The 20426-nt window shown below is 33.2% G+C and overlaps 1 protein-coding gene across 8 annotated transcripts; it reads right to left on the minus strand.

Moving 5' to 3' along the window:
• Positions 1-3976: 3976 nt before the first annotated feature.
• On the minus strand, positions 3977-19233 carry LOC110097825 (protein MEI2-like 2). 8 transcript variants are annotated; one of them, XM_020824413.2, is made up of 13 exons: positions 18923-19233; positions 17917-17966; positions 17676-17819; positions 17120-17586; positions 8321-8479; positions 8102-8218; positions 7853-8004; positions 6939-7030; positions 5899-6847; positions 5730-5814; positions 5570-5638; positions 5151-5330; positions 3977-4566 (listed from the first exon to the last, which is right to left on the minus strand). In XM_020824413.2, the coding sequence occupies exons 2-13, from the start codon at positions 17948-17950 to the stop codon at positions 4426-4428; spliced, it is 2589 nt and encodes an 862-aa protein (XP_020680072.1). In that variant the 5' UTR covers positions 17951-17966; positions 18923-19233; the 3' UTR covers positions 3977-4425. The 8 variants fall into 8 exon arrangements, with proteins under 8 accessions (XP_020680072.1, XP_020680070.1, XP_020680068.1 ...); XM_020824411.2 differs by having other exon boundaries at positions 5142-5330; positions 17917-17960; positions 19018-19231; XM_020824409.2 differs by having other exon boundaries at positions 5142-5330; positions 19018-19231.
• Positions 19234-20426: the final 1193 nt, after the last annotated feature.

Here is a 20426-nt window from a genome sequence, read left to right on the forward strand (position 1 = left end):
TAGTAATCTAGTGTTTGATAGTTTTAGATTTCTAAGGAAGTTCTCAAATCTTATTATGGAGTGTTTTGTGAATAAAAAATTCTCTATTATGGTCAATGGTATTAATTCAAAATGGATTGAGGCAAGAAGTGGATTTAGGCAATGGTGTCCTTTAACCCCCGACCTTTTTATTATGTGCTCACAATTGTTAATAGATGTGTTTGCCAAAGAGAAAGGATTATTAGTATTAAGGTGGCTCCAAATGCCCCTAAGATCTCTCATTTAATGTATGCTGATGATATTGTTCTTTTGTTCTTAAGCAAATTATAAGAGCACGAAGAAAGTGGAAAAAATTCTCAATGATTACTGCAAGTATACTGGACAAAAGATTAATATGCTTAAATCTTCTATTATGTTTGGGAAGTCAGTTAAAAGAAGAAAAGGGAGAACTCTTTCAAAGAAGATGGGTTCCAAGGTGGTGAGTGAAATGGACTATTTAGGAGTTAAGATTGTGTTGAGAAGACAGGTTTATTCAGATTTTCAAAATATAATAGAAAAAGTTTCTAATATATTAAATACTTGGGGAAACAGGTTCATTTTGCTTGCCGGAAAGTTATTATTAACTCAATTTTTCTTTCTCTTCGTATCTTTTTATCAACACATTCATTAGTTCCTTTGAGAGATTTCAATGACTTTGATAAAATGTGTAGGAGATTTTTAAGGCATAAGAATGATTGTAATTATGGCCTTCATTATATTGCTTGGGAAATTTTGTGTAAGCCAAAGAGGAAAGGTGGTTGTGGTTTGCAATCGGTTGTGGAGAAAATAGGCCCTTTGAGGGAAAAGGGCCAAATTTGCTTGGAACTTTATTTCAAATCCAAATTCCCTTCTCAAGAGAACCTTGGTTTCTATGCATGGTTGTGATGTGTTGAAAGCTTAAAGTAAGAGTTATTCTTCATCCACGTGGAAGATTATTTTGAATGGATAAAAGTTTCTTCATCCTATTGTTAGATGGAAGGTATCTACTAGTGTAGATGTTAATACGATTAAAGATACATTGATTTTGGATAAATGTATAGAGAAATTGCCTACTTTTATAGCAAATTTATCTCAAGAAATATAATATCTTTTGGGCTTTATCAATAATAGAGAGTGGAATGTATGTAAACTGAAGACATTTTTTGGGAATCATTTGGTGGAGATGATTCTATATGTACCTTTTCATTCATATGTAAAAAAAGATCAGTTGGAGCTGTTATTCAAGTGTTCGGGCAAATCCATTTCAGCTTTAACTTTGGAGGGACTATATGAAGACATCAGTAAAGATAACTATTGGAGTAGGATGAAGAAATTGCAATTAAAGCCTCGCATTTAGTTGTTTTGGTGGCGTTTAAATATGAATGATATCCCCTCAAATTTTATCCTTTGCAACGGGAGGTTAGCTGAATTCGATGGATGCCCAAGAGGCTATGCAGCTGCTGAAGATTCATAACATGTAGCAATTAAATGTGATGAGCTTCATCAAGCGTTTCCTTGTCTTGCTAAATGGGGACTTTTTATTCCTGATTTTACTTCACTTACAGATTGTACACATTACTTGCAGCAAAGTGCAAAGTCTAATCCTTTTTTTGGGAATATGTATTGTTCAGTGGTATTTTTTTGTTGGAAAAGTAGGAATAAGATTGTGCATGGTAGATTTGATGAGAGTTCTGCTTACATTGTAGAAAATTATATTAGTAATGTTGTTGCTTCTTTTCATTCAAATCTTATTTGGGAGAACTGGGATGCTAATCAGCTGAGTCAGCTGTAGCCTATATCAACTATCTTGGCATCCTCCGCCTCCTAGAAGGATCAAAGGTTAATGTGGGTGCTTCATTGATATGTACAAACAAAGATGGTATAGGTGGCATTTTTAGAGATTGTAAAGGAATATTCTTATGTGCTTTTGGATTCAGTTGTCTTCATTGGGATTGCTCACAAGTTGAGCTTTTATCAATTCTTTCTTTGAAAATATTTTTTCAACATTGTATGTTTGATGCTAAAGGTTTTGTCATAGAATGTGATAACTACAATGTTATCAAATTCTTTCAGAATTTACTGAATAAGGTGAATGTTAAAGAGGAAATTCTAAATTCTAAGGATTTAGCTTTTCTTAGTAATTTCCAGTAAGTGTTATTTCTTTTTTCAAATAAAAAAAATAATAAATTAACTGATTTATGTGCTAACTAAGCTCTTCTTTCATTTTTTATTTTTTATTTTTTAGATGATATTAGTTCTAATAAAATTCCTCCTTTGTGTCCTTGTTAAAGGAGGAATTTCTTTGTAATTAGTTGTTTTTTAATAAATTCCTTTATGCATTCTCTTTAAAAATAAAAAATAAAAATGCTGTGACATAAATTAAAGGACCAAATAACCTTTAAATCTTATGCACTTATAGTCAAAATGAATATCTCAATAGAATAAATCAACAATTCTAAAATCCCAATTTTAAATCAATAAGAACTTAAATATGAAAAGAATGATCTATAATCAATAAAATAACCACCAAATGTTCTAAAAATTTTATTAGAATTATCAAAACACCACTCAAGAAACCTATAACAGGTAGATGGCGAGATTGGATAGGTTAATTTAGAGAACTAAAATATCTAAAAATTTTAATCCTATCTAATGTCAATGTCATAGCTACTTCCATCACGAAACTATCATTATCTACCAATTGTCAACCCCGAATGTCTAGCAATCATTTCCAGACCACCATTACCCGACTTCTATCATCCAACCACTATCAGTTGAGTGTCATCATCACCCTCCACAAATTCTCAAATAATACTTATTATTATTACTTAAGATCCATTAATGTTAGTATTTAGAGACCAAACTAATGCTGCTTGTTACATAAACTATTAAATTCACAATAGATACAATCAGCTACCCCTAATTTCTGAACTTCATTATTTACCTTTTCTTTTATTCAATAAAAATGGAGATGGGAGAAAATTCCAAGAACAAGATAAAGAACTTTGGAAAATAGTTGAGCGCCATGCTAAACTCGCTGAAAGCAGCTTCGAATTGCATAATGAAAATAGAAACGACCAATATATCTCTAACAATTCAAGAGAGAGTAACAATTTTAACAAAGCAATTCGCCCATCGCTTCAAGATATCAAAAGTAGAGTGATCCTTCTCAACTCTACTATCCAAATAGCGATCATAAGATAATCTGAAGTAGCATCCTTTAACGCGCGTCGTTTCATTTGTGTGTTGGCACGTCTAAAAGAAATATTGCTATAATAAAAGCCGTTCAAAGTTGAAGTGTAAATTTCACATAAAATTGAAATTTTGAAGGCAAGGGGTTGAAGGTAAATTAGGCGTGCAAAAGTACATCAAATTTGTTTTGAATTACTTCAAACTCAAACCTGCACAAAATATGCAGAACGTAAACAATTAAATCAACTCACACCAAAAAAATATAAGTACAAAATATTATGAGATAACATAAGAAAGAGCAGACGATAAGATGTACGTTTATGACATCATACTAAATTAGCAATATATTTTAAAACAAGTCTACTTCATAAAATCTCAACTTCATCGAGTGCTACTCCTATCACCTATTCTTCATGATCACATTCATTTTACATTTAAATTTCTACAGATAAAACTACATTATTTGTCTTACTAAATTTTAATCAGATAGATGTGTTGGTGACAGCAGCAGATCAGAACAACTTGCTCATGTGAAGAATAGCAGAAAAGCTCCTGACCAAGGAAAACCAAACATTTCATATAAAGGACAACGCAAGCCACATGCCTGGTCTGAAAAATGTGATGATGAAGTGCTATAATTTGCATTATTTTTTTTTTTTCTCGACATTTTCGGTCTGGTAAATGTGCTTCAGACCCACATACGCGCCAAAATACCTCAGAACATGGTGTGAAACAATTATTACAGTATAAGATGGTATCATACTAAATGAAGATCAAAGCAGCTTGGTTCTTCAACAAAAAAGAAATCGAACAATGTAGATTAGTCAGTATTCCTTGACACAATCTTCTCTTGTTTTTAAATAGTTAATAAAATTACAAAAGAAAAATCAAATGATCTTAACGCCCAATACAATGATCATATAAACATGCACCCACAAAAAAAAAAAAAAAGGAAACAGGGCAAAAGAAAAAATAAAAAGGACAGTCGAAGGTCTTGCAAATTCATGGTCACCCAAGTCTCCTCTATGAAGGCAATTCTGCCTTATTTCTATACATCATAATTAGATAAAATCTTCAAACTATACAAAAACATCTTGGAATCTGAGTTATCCTCTCATCAAGATCATGTTCAAAAGTGGATGAAACTAACCATGAAACTGCGCCACAGAATTCCATGTCGAGACTCTTTTGTACAATTGGATACGTCCTAGCCACGCATGAATTGCCACAACAACGCTATTGTATACTGCCTCCTTTCATACTGCTCTTCTCTCGCTTGTCACTTATGTTGCTATTTGGACTTTCTGGCGCATCTCCTAAAATGGTTCCATCTTGCTGACGCACAAATATATTCAAACCAACTGACGTCACAGGTTCCTGGAAAATACCTCCCAGGCTTAAAAGAGAACCAAAAAAGAGCAAAAAATAAATACTACAACAACAACAACATCAAGCCTTTAGGTCACTAAATGAGGTCGAATACATGATTTTTTTTTCCCATTGTGTTATGTTAAGAGTCAAATTCTCATTTAAATCTAAAGAAAAAAGTCATTTCTAATATTATCTAATCAAGTCATTTTAGCTCTACCTCTACCTTTCTTAACATAGATCAAATCTAATACATCTACTATCCTAACTTGATCATTGAAAAACTTGAGGCGACTCTCTCTAATCTTATCTGCCATTGGAATTACTCCAATCTTTTCATGTATATGCTCATTTTGCATTTTGTCTCTAAGAGCAAAAAATAAATAAATGTAACAAATTTAATTAAATGCATGGTTAAACTCAAGAAAATGATTCCGGAAATTAAAAAAAAATTATCATATCTTATGAACAAACTAGTAATTAAGAAATTTAACTGATCACCATTTCAATGCAGCATCCTGTATCATTATATCATTTTTCTTCACTAAGCAAAATAATACATGAGGCTCATAGAACTTAAATACCTGATGTACCTCATTGCCAGCATCCGATCCTTCCGAATGAAAGAGAATGGGACGGCATCGCTTGTCCTCGTTCATTAAGCTTGAATTTTGAAAGTGGCTAACAAGTGCTACCTTGCCTTGAATACGAGCATACGCGAGTGAGGCAACTTTCTCACTGTTGAACTTCTCCCATTTCTTTCCATTAAATGTCTGCACAATCAAAGTGAAGGTATTAAGTTTGATAGTGATCAATCATTTAGCAAGGTAATTTTAATAGACGAGGATCAAATAAGGAACTTAAGGCATAGAAAGTCAGATCTGATTCACGCTTCTCAAATAATTTACTCAGACACTAATTGTCACCGCATGGAAACCGCTTGAAAGTGAATAACACAGAAAAGTTCCCGAAATATAAATAGTAAATATTTAAAAGAACGCTAAAAAAATACCTTATAAAAATGGAGGATGTGGGCAGGAGACAACATGTTGATGAACGCATATCCCACATTGCATTTGTTCTAGAAACAATTAAAAGCAAATCACTGAAAAGCCCAAGTGAAAAATATTTTCAAATATAGAAAGTGAAATTCATGAACTCATAGTAATCACCTTAAAATCAATAGGAAGATACAGAAAGTCATAAGTACCCTTGTGGTTCTCATCGATGGTGGCTAACAGCATTTTTGAGGTGTACCTTAAATTAAAAGAAAGTTGAGCATTAGCATGAAATCATCAAATTCTACAAGCATTAGCACACTATGGTATCTCATGAACATACTTATTTGGAATGTTTTTAATCATCAAAGTTGTCCTGGTGTCTTCTCCGCTGGTTATCTTTTCCAAGTCAAGCTGATACTGCTTCTTGCTGTCCAGTTGAGTGCCATAGTTTTCAGCTCGTCGATTGCGAGCTCGCTCATTCACACCATCGGCTCCAAAAAAAGGACCACTTCCAAAGAGTGAGTTCCCCAACCTCTGCGAGGCTAATAGCCTAAAATTAGATTGACTACCCTCTAAAATGTTCCCAGATAGACCAACTCCATGGTTCAGAGGTGTCTTAGCACCAATGCTCGCTGTTAAACTTCCATCATTTCTAGCCATGCCTACACTTCCAAATGGGGGTGTACTAACGAAAGAAGTCCCTGGATTCTCAGGAAAATAGCCAAAAGGCCTTTCAAATGTTATACCAGATGGAGCAGATCCTACATGATGGTAGAGATGATTATGAGAAGATGGTGAACCAATGAAAGGGACATGATGACCCGGATATAGACTTCTCTGCCCTTGGCCTTGGCCATTAGATGTAATTTGATGTCTCATAGATTGCCAAGAAGGATGAGAAAGATCACTAAAGGGAGGGCTACCCCATAGAGACTGGGATCCAGTAATTGTGCTAACACCAGATGCATTCAATCTAGGAATAAGAGAAGATCCACTTTCCGTATTTGAGACCATATTGAGCATCATTTCACTTCTCTCTGGAAAGGAATGAGAATGCTGATATGCTAATCCTTGTGATCCTTGTGATAGTTGGTTGCTATGTACATGATCAGCATGGTTAATCCTGTTTTGTTCTTTCCCAATAGGAGCAATCCTCATAGAGTTTGACGATGTAGGCACTAAAGATGCTAATCCAGGCAAATAGTTTCCACCTATGGGACCACTCGTACCACTAGACTGACTAAGAGATGGAAAAGATTCATTTTCAATTGGACTTTGTGCCCATATACCTATCATTGGTGTAAACTCAAACATAAAAAAAAAAATCTAGTTACTTCAAGAACTAAATATAATTAGAAACAAGAGTTATGATATTTGAACCTGGAGGAGAACTGGCTATAGGTGAACCCCCGTGTTGTCCATAAATTCTGGTTTCATCCTTTTCCATGTCTTGGTTAATTTGATGAATTAAGCTAGTTTTAGAAGAAGAACTGTTTTAATTCTTCATAAATAAACCATGTAAAAACTAAAAAGTAGACATATAAGAAGCTAAAATACACTAACACCAGTAAAAATCATGTTCGAGTAAAACGGTGACATAGTATTATAAATCCTACAGAAGGATGGCATATATTGAGTGTATTGCAGCAAACAACACTATTTGCACAAAAAAGGTTGTAAAAGCCTAGTTTCAGAAGAACTGTTTTAAATCTCCATAAACAAACCATGAAAAACAGCTAAAATACACATATAAGAAGCTAAAATATACTAATACCAGTAAAAATCATGTCGGAGTAAAATTGTGATATAGTTTTATGTATCCTACAGAAGTATGACATATACTGAAGTATATTGCAGCAAAAAACACTATTTGCACAAACAAAAAAAAATCTTGGTTTGACGCTCAATGGTGAAAACTATACTATTTAGATGGAGAGCTAAGGACACCCAGTAACCTAGACCTAAGAACAACTAGAGACCACTGTCTGATTGCACAAGACTAGAGCTTCGTCTCCTGTAAAAACTTTTTATGAGGAAAAGAGCATACTAAAATCTTACATCTGAATGGGATTGTTTGCAATTACCATGTCCCAAACGGATACATCAACAAAATCAAACTTCCGTGTACTTTAGAGGTATTCTTTCAAATTAAGATAAAGAACCCGTTCTATATTAAGTGAGCAACCCAAGGATAAAACTGATAGAAGAAAATGTCAAGCAAATAACATGAAATTAAAAAAAAGCAAGAAAAAAATGTAGAAAGAGACAACAATAACACAGATGAATAAACTTACCTTCTCCGAGCACCACCAGGACGACTAGGTTCAAGCTTTATGCGCTTCCCAGCTATGTCACTCTTGTTCAATGCTCGAAGGGCTGCTTCAGCAGCTCGAACATCATAAAATTCAATAAATTTATGATGTCTTTTGTGTGGCGTTTCCCTTATCTGTACCAGGGAGAAAAACCAGGCATGGATGCAGAAGTCAACTTAAATGAAAGAAACAAGATAAAAAAAAATGGAATATAAAAAAAAAATATCCCACCTCCTTTACTTCTCCAAAATTTCCAAATAGCTGAAGAAGGTCATCATTTGAAACTGATGGTTCCAAATTAAATATCACAAGAGTTCCTTGGTTCAAATCTTTGTCTGATGGATTCTCCTGTAAAAAATAATGGAAGAGAAAAATGTAAAAAAACATGTAAGATAAGGGCTTGCAATTTAAAACATAACAGATTTGTAGAAGAGAGAATTTTTCTTCAACCTTAGGTATGGAAAAATGGATATCCAGCTTTCTCCTCCGCAAAGGTTTATTTTGTAATGCACGCATAGCAGTCCGAGCAGCTCGAATGTCATAGTAAGATATCATAACAAATCCCCTATTCTTGCAAGTAGTGTACATGGTTCTGATATCACCATATTGCTACAGAATCAGGCAATTCAGTAACATGAATGAGATACAAAGCCATCACAGAAAAGAGGATACCTAGAAACTTCCAATTAAGAAAGCAAGAAATGACAAGCAACAAGAAGAAATAAAACGATCATTGAAAAAATAAGTGCTTACCATCTAAAAGGCGTTCAATTTGCAGAACTATAAAGCAAAATTTAAAAAGCTTAAAAAAGTTATTACAGCAGAGTAACAAAATATATGATTTTATGACTAGCTGTAAAGCTAGCGGTAGCCACTTTTCAGAGGTCAAACTAAAGCTTAAATTGATTGCCATAATAAATAGTAAAGGCTTGTCAGAAATCAATCATAAGTGGCATACCACAACCTAACCCTATCGTAATAAAAAAATAGGAAAGGTTTAACGAATACAGTATTGGCAAGTGGCACACCATAGCTTAACTGAATTGAAATGAAAAATGAGCAAGGGCTGGCCAAAACTAAAATAAAGACTAATGGATTGACAAATGTTGTGAATATAAAACAAGAAAATATGCAATGATGTTTGGAAGAAGAATAAATATTGTTAGTTTGCTAGAAACAAAAAAGAGAAGGGAAATTCAATGGACATTAGGAAGGCCCTAAGCTATTATGCATTGAAAATATATAGAATAGAAAACAAGGTAGGAATAGTAGCATAAAGTAAGCAAAAAGAGAAAATTATTAATGTGAGTAGAATTAGCGATCAGCTGATTTCTATTAAAGGGTTGTGGTTGGATTCACTCATGTAACATGCATTTTAGAAACGAGTAATAAAATGATTTATTTTTATTTTCAGAAGTTACTTGGTTGGATAAAAATTAAATACAATGAATTTTTTTTTTCTGTTAGGATGCATTTTAAATACAATCTTCTTGGTATGGTTCGTATCTATGTTGTAGGAAGAAATCCAAGTCATATGAGCAATGATGCCACTTGTGATGATCATTTTCCCAACCCCCTTGTTAATGAAAACAACATTCAGTGATTGCATATCACAAAGTGTCACATCGCATGGTATGGTAGTTGCATAATTGCCACTTGCATAATCTAATGGTTGCATTCGCCAATGATAACAAACAATAAGATCTTACACTGACAAATCAAGTTGCCACTCAATGTCAATGGTGAAGGCAGCAAATTCAACCATGTAACATCACGCTTGATCTGGAACAGTGCTTAGAGAGGTAGCAGTATGAAAGCATGGTTGGAGAATGATCATCATGAGGACATTGGAAGTGGGTCATAGGGGGAATTAATGAAGGGAAGGTTTGGCCAGCTATTCAGTGATGTTGACATACTAAAGGTGAACCAACAATCTTATTGGTACAAAAGGGCGACTCAATTGAAGGAGAAGAAATTGGTGGAGATGGTGGATAGAATTGGAGAGTCCAAGTAATAGGGCGGTTAGGATCACGAGTGAACATGTCCGAGCGTAGCAATGCCTTTGAAATTCAATCACTTTCGAAGAGTTTGGCATGCACTAAAAATTAGGCTGTTGAGGATTCCAAATTCCATAAAAAATACTTTGCTCTATTTTAAAACAATATATGCATTCCTTTTATTTTACACCATGTATACTTGCAACAATGTAGCCTTTAAGTTGATTATCAATGAGGATATTATAAAAATGGTTAGTGCTTATACTCCACTAACGAGATTAGAAGATAATTTGAAAAAAAAAAAATTTGCCAACAGATGGATGAACTATTAAAACATTTGCCCAAGGAAGATGATGAAGTTATTGAGTACTTAAAATGGATATATAGGTTCTAATTGATGAGCTATTGGGAGGAAGAGGCTATCAAATAAGGTTAGGAAATACTAAGAGGAAGAAGTTATAATTGATTTTATAGTAGCTATGATTTCATTTGATCACTAGTAAATTTGTAGTTAAGAAAACAGAAATACTATTTTGAAAATCTTGTTAGGTAATTCCAAGAGAAATTTTTATCATTCGACGTTAAATTATTGTGAAAGATGCATATCTTCAGCTAAAATATTCACAAGAAATAATTTCTCAGGATAAATGGTAGAATTTAAAAAGGGAGATACTAATCTTCTAAAATATATTCTTAAAAAGGTTAAAATGAAATCATTTAATTGGACCAAACTTCATGAGGGATAAAATAAATAAATATATTAAGAATAGTATGATCCAAATATTTGGAGAACTTAAATATATATCATACTTTAATAAAGAGAAAGGTGGAAATGAGAGATATACAAGATTATTAATGCGAAATTGTTCAATAAAGAATGACAAGTAAATATTATTGAAAATTATAATGATTGCAAATAAACTAGAAGACTTAAAAAGAGGATTGCAAGCAAAGCAAAAACTATACATTATTTATGATTTATATAACATACCAGGTACTAAAGAAGAAAATGCTTATAAATTAAAATTTTTATGAAGTTAAGGCATTAGTCCAATATTCAATGTATATGATTTTACTTTATTTCATGAACAAATTACTAATGCCATAAATTCTTCTCTTTTTCATCTCCTCTAAATAAGTCCCGTTACATTTCATATCATATGAAATTTGATGAGTACTTAGATTGAAAGGCTTCATCAAAAGTATGCATGAGTGACTTAGCTATTTGTTTGCCCTTCAAAGCAACTATGCTTATGCACTTCCACTAACAATCAACATCTTTTATTAATGCAAAGGAAGTCATCTTCTTCTCAATAACACACTCTATTCTCATGAACGCCTTCTTAATTTGAGTTGAGCCATCTTTTATTTCCAGTGGTTCAATTGTTCCAATAAACTGCTTTGGATGCAATTTCATGAAATACTCGAAAAAATGATCCCGAGTTTGGCCAATCTAGCCAAATTCCATGTTTCCATCGCTTCCTACATGAATAAGTGAACTTCTACGCCATAAGCTCGACCATTAATTTTAATGTTTTTCATAGTTGTCACTGAGAAGTTTCCAAACCAAGTGTTAGCTCTTAATACTCTCTTGAACTCTGAGTCTGCTTAGAACATCGAGGAATCTAATCAATCTAGGAATGAAAACATCACTTTAAAGAGGAAAGTCAATTAAATTCTATTCCATCTCTTGTCCTACTTGCCTCATCATTAGTATGAGGAAAATGACCATATTAACTTATAGCATCCCCATTAGTGCCATACTGTTGAGTGATCTTAAGACTACCCTAACTAATGTCTGATATCAATTTTTTTCACACCCTAAGCATACAAAAAACTTCTTAATGATCTCAAGGAATGAGAGGAGGGTATAACAACTTCTCCCTAAGCAGTATGACTTGACCATAACCACTTCAAACACTTCAAATAAAATTCAGGTGAATATGAAAGCAAAACTACTTCACAAATTGTTTTAAATTAATCAAAAAACTATTTGTCTTAACATGCATCCAATCAATAAAGTTTGCAATATCACAAAATGACTAAGAGTATTCTGGGAAAAACAACAATCAAACATTAGAGAATTTAAATTTCCATAAAATAAATCCATGAATATATATAGTAAGAAGCACTTAATGAATAAGGTCACTTAGCTGAATAATCCATTAACACTAAGGCATTACATCGTTTATTAAACAGGTTTGTAAGAAAAAATAATAAAAAAACATGACTTGATCTATTCAGATTGCTTAGCACTACTTGGATCCAAACCCACCTTCAAGAAATAGCAAGCTAATGCAGATGCTCAATGCATGGAATAGTGTTACTAATAAGAACATCAACCTTAATAGTAAGCAAGAGCTGAGGTCCACAACCCTAGCTTCCTTGGGCTTCCCTAAATGATCTTTCCTCCCCTCGCTTCCAATACAATTAGAGGAACTCGTGCTCATTTTGCCTCGCAAGAAATCTAAATAGAATAGAAAAAGCCTCTCACTAGGGTTATCTAAGCTTAAATAGAAAATAAAAGGATCATCTACGATTAATATTATGATATTTGGTATAAATCTATGGACGAGAGACTCACTTCACCACCAACTAAAAGACACGTTTCAATTTTATCAAATACTCGTATCCAATTACTTGTGTGGGTCACTATTCTACAAATGAAAGTCAAGGAGCACTGAAGATTCTCTGTGAAACTCAAAAGAATATGCATAACCTCAGATATGGTTTGTAGCCAATCCATGCAACAACTAGACAATAAACCATGGTTTAAAATTGCGCAATAAGAGACGCACCTCCGTGCAATTTTAACCTTTTAAGCCTCAAAGCCTACGCAATGAGAGCTGCCATTGAGGCGTATGCCTCAAGTTCACGGAGGCGTGCCTCGCCTCATGTTTTAGAGGAGTCCACCTCTTAAAATTAAAAAATAAATGCTCGGTACCGCTTAGTACATGTTCGGTACCTGCCCGGTACATGCTCGGTACCGCTCGGTACATGATCGATACCGCTCAATACCTTTCCATACAAATGACTTACGAACTTTAAAAATAAGCAGAACTTCAAAATTACCCTTACAAAAAAAAAATTTCCGGGCAGGGGGCAGCGCCCTCTTGGACCCCCGGCTGCCCGTTATATTGTTGTATTCATCATATTTAGTAATAGTTGTTAGTCTTAGTCTGCTTCTTCATGAGTGCATGCTTTGTATAAGTTTTCTTCATGAGTGCATGATTCAATTGGGAGACATTAGACTCTATAGGAGAGGAGGAAAGGGATAGAGCAGTTAATCATAATGTTGATTCAAATGAAAATTTTCAGTCTTATTATTGGGATATTTTGATTTCACTTCGTATCTTGTGTTTTTTTATGTTTTATATTATTTACTCATTAGTATATAAAAAATTTATCATTTTATGTTTACGCAATCTTTGATTTTGAGGCTTACGCCTCAAAACGCCTTGAGGCTTACGCCTCGCCTCACAAACGAAAAATGCCTCATTACCCGATTACACAATTTTAAACATTGCAATAAACTATCCCTCATAGTATATTTAAAAAAAAAAGATAAAATGGTTCCTATAATTACTTGATCACCAACTTTGTACACAACTCTTTAAAAAAATTCATCTCAATATGTACAAACATTTTAGAATGCAATAAATCAATCCCTAAACCCTATCAATTGTGATATACTTCTCAAGTTAAAAAAAAAAAGAACCAAATAAAAAACTTGGCTTATCATAGTCTAATTCCCCCTCGCAACTAAATTAGACTCAAAATTACAAAAAATGCTTATATTCTACAAAATATTCAAAAAATACTCTTTAGTGTAACCTAGTTGATACTCAAAAAAGCAACAAAAGAAGATAGACCCTCACCAAATAAGGGGGCATATAAACAAAATCCCTAAGGAGTTGTTGAAGGATCTAGAGCTTGAATTAAGTGGAGTAACCTATATGGATTCTAGGGACCAGTATCCTAAGCTTGTGCTTTGCAAAGATATTTATCAATGCATTTGCACAAGGCCTTTAAGGCTATTTATTGCAATTATTTGTCAACCAAATCTTTTGGGCCACCCTTCTTTAGCATTATAAGTTCTGACACACCATACAACCAATAAGAAACCGGTAAATCTATAGACCAAAACAAATGTGTGGACCTCCCATTTTGGAGTTGAGTCTCATGTATGGGTTCCTCTACCATTAAGTTGTAAGACCAAATATATTTTAGGATTGTCTCATTCTCAAGGTTATAAGTCTTGCACCTTTAAGAAATTCCCTTTTCCCTTATAAGCTATCTCCAGTCATATCCAATGCCTTTGAACTATAATAAACATTGTTTCATTCCCCGAAGCCATTTAAATAAGATCAATCATGCCATACCTTTGAACCATCATCTTCTTGTTTAATACTTCTAACCACAATCGACCATGCATCAAGCTTCTAAACCTTTTCAATCCAAAATGAAATCATACTTAATTATAAATGGAAATGTCCTTTGACAAATTCCCACTCGTCTACTCAACAAGCCCCTTAGAAGTTAAAATAGCAAACCCCCCTTTTAGCAAATAAGATCAACCTAGTCAACTAAAAATGAGAAAACTGTAAGATATTGATCAAGTTCACCAGCCATTGATTAATCTAATGCAAATAATTTTTGCCAGAGTTAATGTCCTTAAACAAGAATGGTTTTGCATACCGGCAAAGATATAATTAACTATAAGGATTTATGCTCACGAGATGCCTTAATCCCCAACATCATAAATAAACCTCAGTTGACAAGCTAGTTGGAATCTCTTCAACACTTCAAAACAATCAAATCTTAAATTCTGTGATGCACTTCCTGAAACACCAAAAAAGCAGTAGAAAATTCAACAAGTGCAAGGGTCCTTTAAAGCCCACAAGCCCTTGATTCCTACCAAATCAAAATTAAGCTTCAAAGTATGAAGGGCATGGTCAAAATCTATAAATACTAATCCATATGATTCAAAACTTCTTATGAAAATATAGACGCTAAGACTCTATTGATTTGAAGGGACTAATGAAATGGAAATAAAAATGATAAAGGTAAAACTGAAATTAGTTTTCACCAAGTTGTTTAAATGAGGAGAAACTGGATTGAAATTTTTTTTATTTTTTTGTTTACTTGATGAGAAATCAGATCTGATTTCTTTTGAAAAGGGTACATGTTAGTCACAACGAATCAATGATGATTAATTATTTTTTTTCAAACAGCTTTTCACTAGGTTTGAGTAAGGAATTACATTTGTTAACATTTTCTAGGTAAATATAATAAATTGTCAATTACATTGAAACCTAAGAAACAAAATGAAATTATGAAGGACATTTGGATTTGCCCAATTTCCTTAAACCAAAAAGACCCCATACAAAATAAAATTTTCAATTGAAATATTTTTATAATATATTTGGCTAAAAAAATCAAAACAAGCACGCTCCCCCAAAACCCTAACCTTTAAAAAAAAGCAGCAGTCGTGACTAGCATGATAGATTGCAATTTAATTCAATAAGAAACAAACAATAAAATATAAAGTAATTATACTTTTGGATAATTGTAATTATAGTAAATCTAAAATGTAAATATTTTCTTGATGTTGTATATAAAAGTCACCAAAATCAAAATTTTCACAAATCTCATCTGAAATGTCACACACGTCTACTCTTCCACTCATCACATACAATATTAGAACCATGGAGGAGTGTTCACCTACTTTCTATCTTTCTCCTTTGGAACTTCTTCCAAGCAACCTTAAGGGTAAGGAGGTTTTACACATGACCAATAAAGGGTAAGGAGGTTACTACTGATTCTACTATATGAGTCTATTTATGTCATTAGAACCTCATGGTTTTTTTTATGTTGTCAAACTTAATTTAGTCATTGATTGTTGTTAAGTTTTTCAGGCCATTTGTTATTAAGTTTGTTAGTGCGTTAGTTCGTTATTAATGACATTACTCTATAAGAAGGAATATTAATGCCAAATAATCATTATTGATTCAATGATTTTATTTATTTATTTATTTTGTGTGTGTGGGGGTGGGGGCGGTTGTTATTTCATTCTTATTACTGCTTTATGAAGTCGCGCTTACGTCAAAATAACTATTAATTGGTTAGTTTATGTATGACCATTATTACACCCGTGAATGTGATGTGTTTAATTAAATGTGAAGGTTCACATCCTCTCATAATGTGATGTCCTCATTCAAGTATAGAACTTGAGGTTACTGTTCATTGTCCTTTTGCTTTATTTATAAACCAACTGTGTGTCAATTTTCCTCTCTTTTTTTCCTTATCTTTCTATTCATCAAATCCTTTCGATCAAAAAAGGCTTGCGTTATACTTACAAATTCAATTATCCTAAAAAATAGACTGAAAGAATCAATTAAGTCCTCCAAAAATATTACTTCGACCGATTCATTACTGTATCCACCAAAATCAAAAAGTATCTCAAACTTCTTTCTTGAATTTACAAAGTTTATTTGGGAAAAATACTAACATAGTTTCTCCAAACAAAGTAAACCCAGACATAAGTACAACATCCCTTATTGTAAAAATGAAAATAATATCCTAATAACTGCATAAAGGCATATAAGATAAATCAATAATCACAACAATCAAAACAAGTAGAAATGCATGACGATTCTTTATTAACGTTTCTAGAAGGACAAAAGATTTAGAATAGACTAACTTAATGTTCGTAACAAGTTTTGAAGTGCAGCACATGCACACAAATAATGCAATGTGCTTCAAATGTAACAAGAGATGTAGTTCAATAATCTATTGCTAACAATGGACAAAGTAAAGGAAAGGAGGCAGGAATTGGACATGGATTATATTCCTAAAGTAGGCATATGATTGCGAAATTTCTAAATTGTTAGACTGAAATGCAATTTATAATCCTACAAATTGCAAACTTGAAACAATAACATAGCTCACATACAAAGTAAACCATTGAACCTCTGTAACAACAGAGTTCTATGAAGTAATTTCATTTCACATCCTAACTAAGAAGTTGAATCAAATAAGAATTACTATGCAATTCTGAAATAAAAAAATAATAATTAGAAATTTTAGAGATCTTACAGAAGAATTACTATGAAATTCTAACATAAAAAGTAACAATCAGGATATTCAGAGCCATCGTAGGAGATATTGATTGACCGAATAATTTAATGAAATAAATACAATTTAGTATAGGAGTTATACATACAAGTAGTGAGAAGGAAGAATTATTTACCTCAAATAATGAACGTAGCTCAGAGTCTTCAACATTACTATTGATGTTCCTCACAAATAGTGTTCTTGAAGGATGCTCCCCATACGGGTGCTCCCCAACAATAGCTCCTCCTCCATTTGAAAGGCCATAATGAGCAATACCATTTACAAGGTATCCTTCATTTAAATGCATGCTTGAAATCCCTGATGTCAGATTCTCCATAGGATCAAGATCTAATTCCATTCCCCCACCACTGCCAAAGATGTCAAAGTCTTCCATTTCTTCTATTTGGCCAGGCAACTCAGTGAGATCAAAATCTTCCAGTACACCAGCTAGAAGTGCTTCCTCATCATTAGGAAGCATGCTCCCAATGACATGAACATTGGTGTCATCCAAGTAACCCTGAACTGCATTCTTATTTTCTTTGCTCAACTCAGATGACGCATCTTCCATAGACTGAATGGCAACATCGGCTTCCGGAAATATCACTGAAATCAACATACAGCAAGCAAAAAGTTAATTAGGCATCAAGCAAGAAGTAAATTACAAGATACAGGAAAAAAAAATACCTACATACATTTCTCATGTGGAAGTACAGGTAACGAACTTGAAAATAGACTGGCATCACTTGATCCTTTGTACATATTAGATCCAGATGGAACAGGCCATGCGCTACTTCCAAACTTTTGACCAATCTTCAGAGATGGAACATTTGACTGACCTGTTTTATGTAACGAATAAAATCCATCTTTAGATAGGAAACCACTTAAAGACAAACTAAAAGATAGACTAGTAGAGGGTAATATGAGATATTAGACCTGCAGTGTCTGAAATATCTGAAGATTTCTCCATCTCATTAATTCTGCAACTAAGAAGGCACAATGACAAACTAAATATAAATAAAAATCTTCGACCACTTTATTGTTCTGAGTTTAACATGAGAAACAAAGCCAAAGTAACTTAACATGGCATCTAAGGAGGATGTCATGTCTTCATTTTAAAACGAAAAGCAAATGAAAACCAGCTAGTATTGAGAAAAATTGGCATCATCACTAGCAATTATAAAGCAATCCATGGACAAATTAAGAAAAATAAATATCAATCTAAAAAATGTCGGCCACACTGAAAGTACATATGAGAACTGAGAAAAAATACCACAAAAAATATAGACAAAAGAAAAAGAGCTTGACGGAATAATCAATTGCTTTAAACGACCTATAGAATTTTGAAATTATTTGCAAACAAGTCCCTGATCCCATAAAGTCTCGTAAAGAAAATAAATGATGCATAATTAGAATAATTGCAGTAGAATTACCTCTATAAATCCAAGCAAGATATCGCAAAATATTATGCTACTTCATAAAACTCTAAGCACCAAGGCACCACAAACAAAAGAACGAAACAAAGACAAAAACTAAAGTCGCCTAGGAATGCTACTTCAAAGTCAGTCCAACAAAAAATACCCGCAAGAAACCACTAATGACTTTCTTTACTTTTCAAGAGCCGTGCAGGATTGTTCAACCCCGAAAATTAAAGCTCGCATGAAGGTATCCCCAGAAGTAAACTACAGAGGGAAAATTATAAAAAAAAAAAAAAAAAAAAAAAAAAAAACCGAAAAAAAAAAAAAAAAATACAGAATATCGAAAGAAACTCCCCAAAAAACTAACTTTAAAATCCCCCTTGGACTCAAATCACAAATCAATCGAAAACTCTACAAAAAGGAAGGAACTTCTAGCCGAAATCGAAAGAAGAAAACCATTTGAAACCCCGGCCATTTGCATTACTAAAAAACAACTAAGCAAGGCATAAGAGCTCATCGCGTACCCCGAAAAAGCCCTAGAAGCATAGAAATCGCGCTCGCCCGCGGTGTTCAAGAATAAGAAATGAAAAAAAAATATATCGAGGTTGCCCTTTCTTACGCTTTATAATTGTACTTTCCATTCCTTGCCACGCCACATAGAAAGAGGCGAATGGAAATAATTGAACGCGATGACAAACAAGTGAGAATAATAATAAGAATAATACTAATAATATAATAAGGATGATAATTATTATATGAGGATTTAGCGGAGCCGGGCGAGGGGGAGAGAGAGAGGGGAATTGAAAAGAGGATAGGCGAAGCCCGGATTCTGCCGTATTTGAATCATCTTGGCGTCCGTTGACACTACCGCAAATGTATTTTAAATTTTTATATTAATAAATTTATTTTCCTTAAATTATTAAAAAAATGGAAATAATGAGAACTGCGCATAAAATTCATGAAAAGCCACCGGGCAGCCCGTCTAGAGTCATCCGCAAGCAAAACGATCTCCAATTTTAGCAGGAGCTTTACCCTTCCGATTTGGATTCTTTTTTAATATTAGACATTTTGCCATAGGCATACGCGGGATTCCTGGGGTGAGATACGCCTAATTAGAGTTTGGTTATTTAAGGGGTGTTAGGTGGGAGAAAATGCATGTCAAAATTCAGTGTATAGATAAAGTAAATGCAAAGTATAATAAATACTTTATTTTTTCACTTTTTACTTACTGGTCTGTTCGGTAAATAGAGCAAAACTAAATTCAGTGTATATTCCTAACTTCCCTCGTAGTTCATTTGCAACATATATTCCATCACTCATTGAGTGCTAATTGCAAAGGCCTGGACCAAGTGTGGGCTTCTATGCAGACAATCAAACAGCTTTAGAATATCTGCTTTACATTGTATTTAGTTTATCCTGCATTTACTTTATAGCAAACAAATAGCGTCTAAATTGTGATCCTTGCTTGTGCTCCCATTTTTAGTGGGACACATTTTATTTTGTCATCCATCTATTTATTAATGTATTATTGAATCCTGAATTATACATAAATCACACTCAACAATATTATAAATAATAAGTTAAGAAAATTAAAAAAAAAGAGAGAGAAATAGACGAATTGTAAAATAAAAATTAAAACAAACTTTATTAATTATAGAAGATTGAATAAAATTGTGTAAATTGATCACACTCATTAACCATCTATTTATAGATTTGTGTTGTAATTTAAGCATTATAAATTGGCTTCATATATGATTATGTAAGAAATAAGAGAAAAATACAATGATTGTGTTGCTTCGTCAAAAGATCTAGACTTGATGCGTGTCTATTGAGCTTTGACAATGTTATCAACTTTGTTTATATTGATAGACATATAGTTGAATAATTGTCAATAGTTTATTTTGAGAAGTCGTCCCTTATTGAATAGTCGTCCGGAGAACTTAATAGGTAATAGTTGCTAGAGTTGATTGTTATGCTTTATTTGTCGATTGGAATGAGTTCATTAATCAGAGTGGCTTGCTTGAGATG

Source organism: Dendrobium catenatum, unplaced genomic scaffold, assembly GCF_001605985.2.
Source record: "Dendrobium catenatum unplaced genomic scaffold, ASM160598v2 fragScaff_scaffold_911, whole genome shotgun sequence".
Classification (NCBI taxonomy): Eukaryota; Viridiplantae; Streptophyta; class Magnoliopsida; order Asparagales; family Orchidaceae; genus Dendrobium; species Dendrobium catenatum.

What these genes read in the sequence shown, in the direction of transcription:
- LOC110097825 (XM_020824411.2), bottom strand. Translation starts at nt 17,950, where the DNA reads ATGGAGAAATCTTCAGATATTTCAGACACTGCAG. An exon ending in TCCATTTTTCCATACCTAAG is followed by an intron (nt 8,219 to 8,320) that starts GTTGAAGAAAAA and finishes TATTTTTTACAG; the next exon opens with GAGAATCCATCAGACAAAGA. An exon ending in TATAGCCAGTTCTCCTCCAG is followed by an intron (nt 6,848 to 6,938) that starts GTTCAAATATCA and finishes CACCAATGATAG; the next exon opens with GTATATGGGCACAAAGTCCA.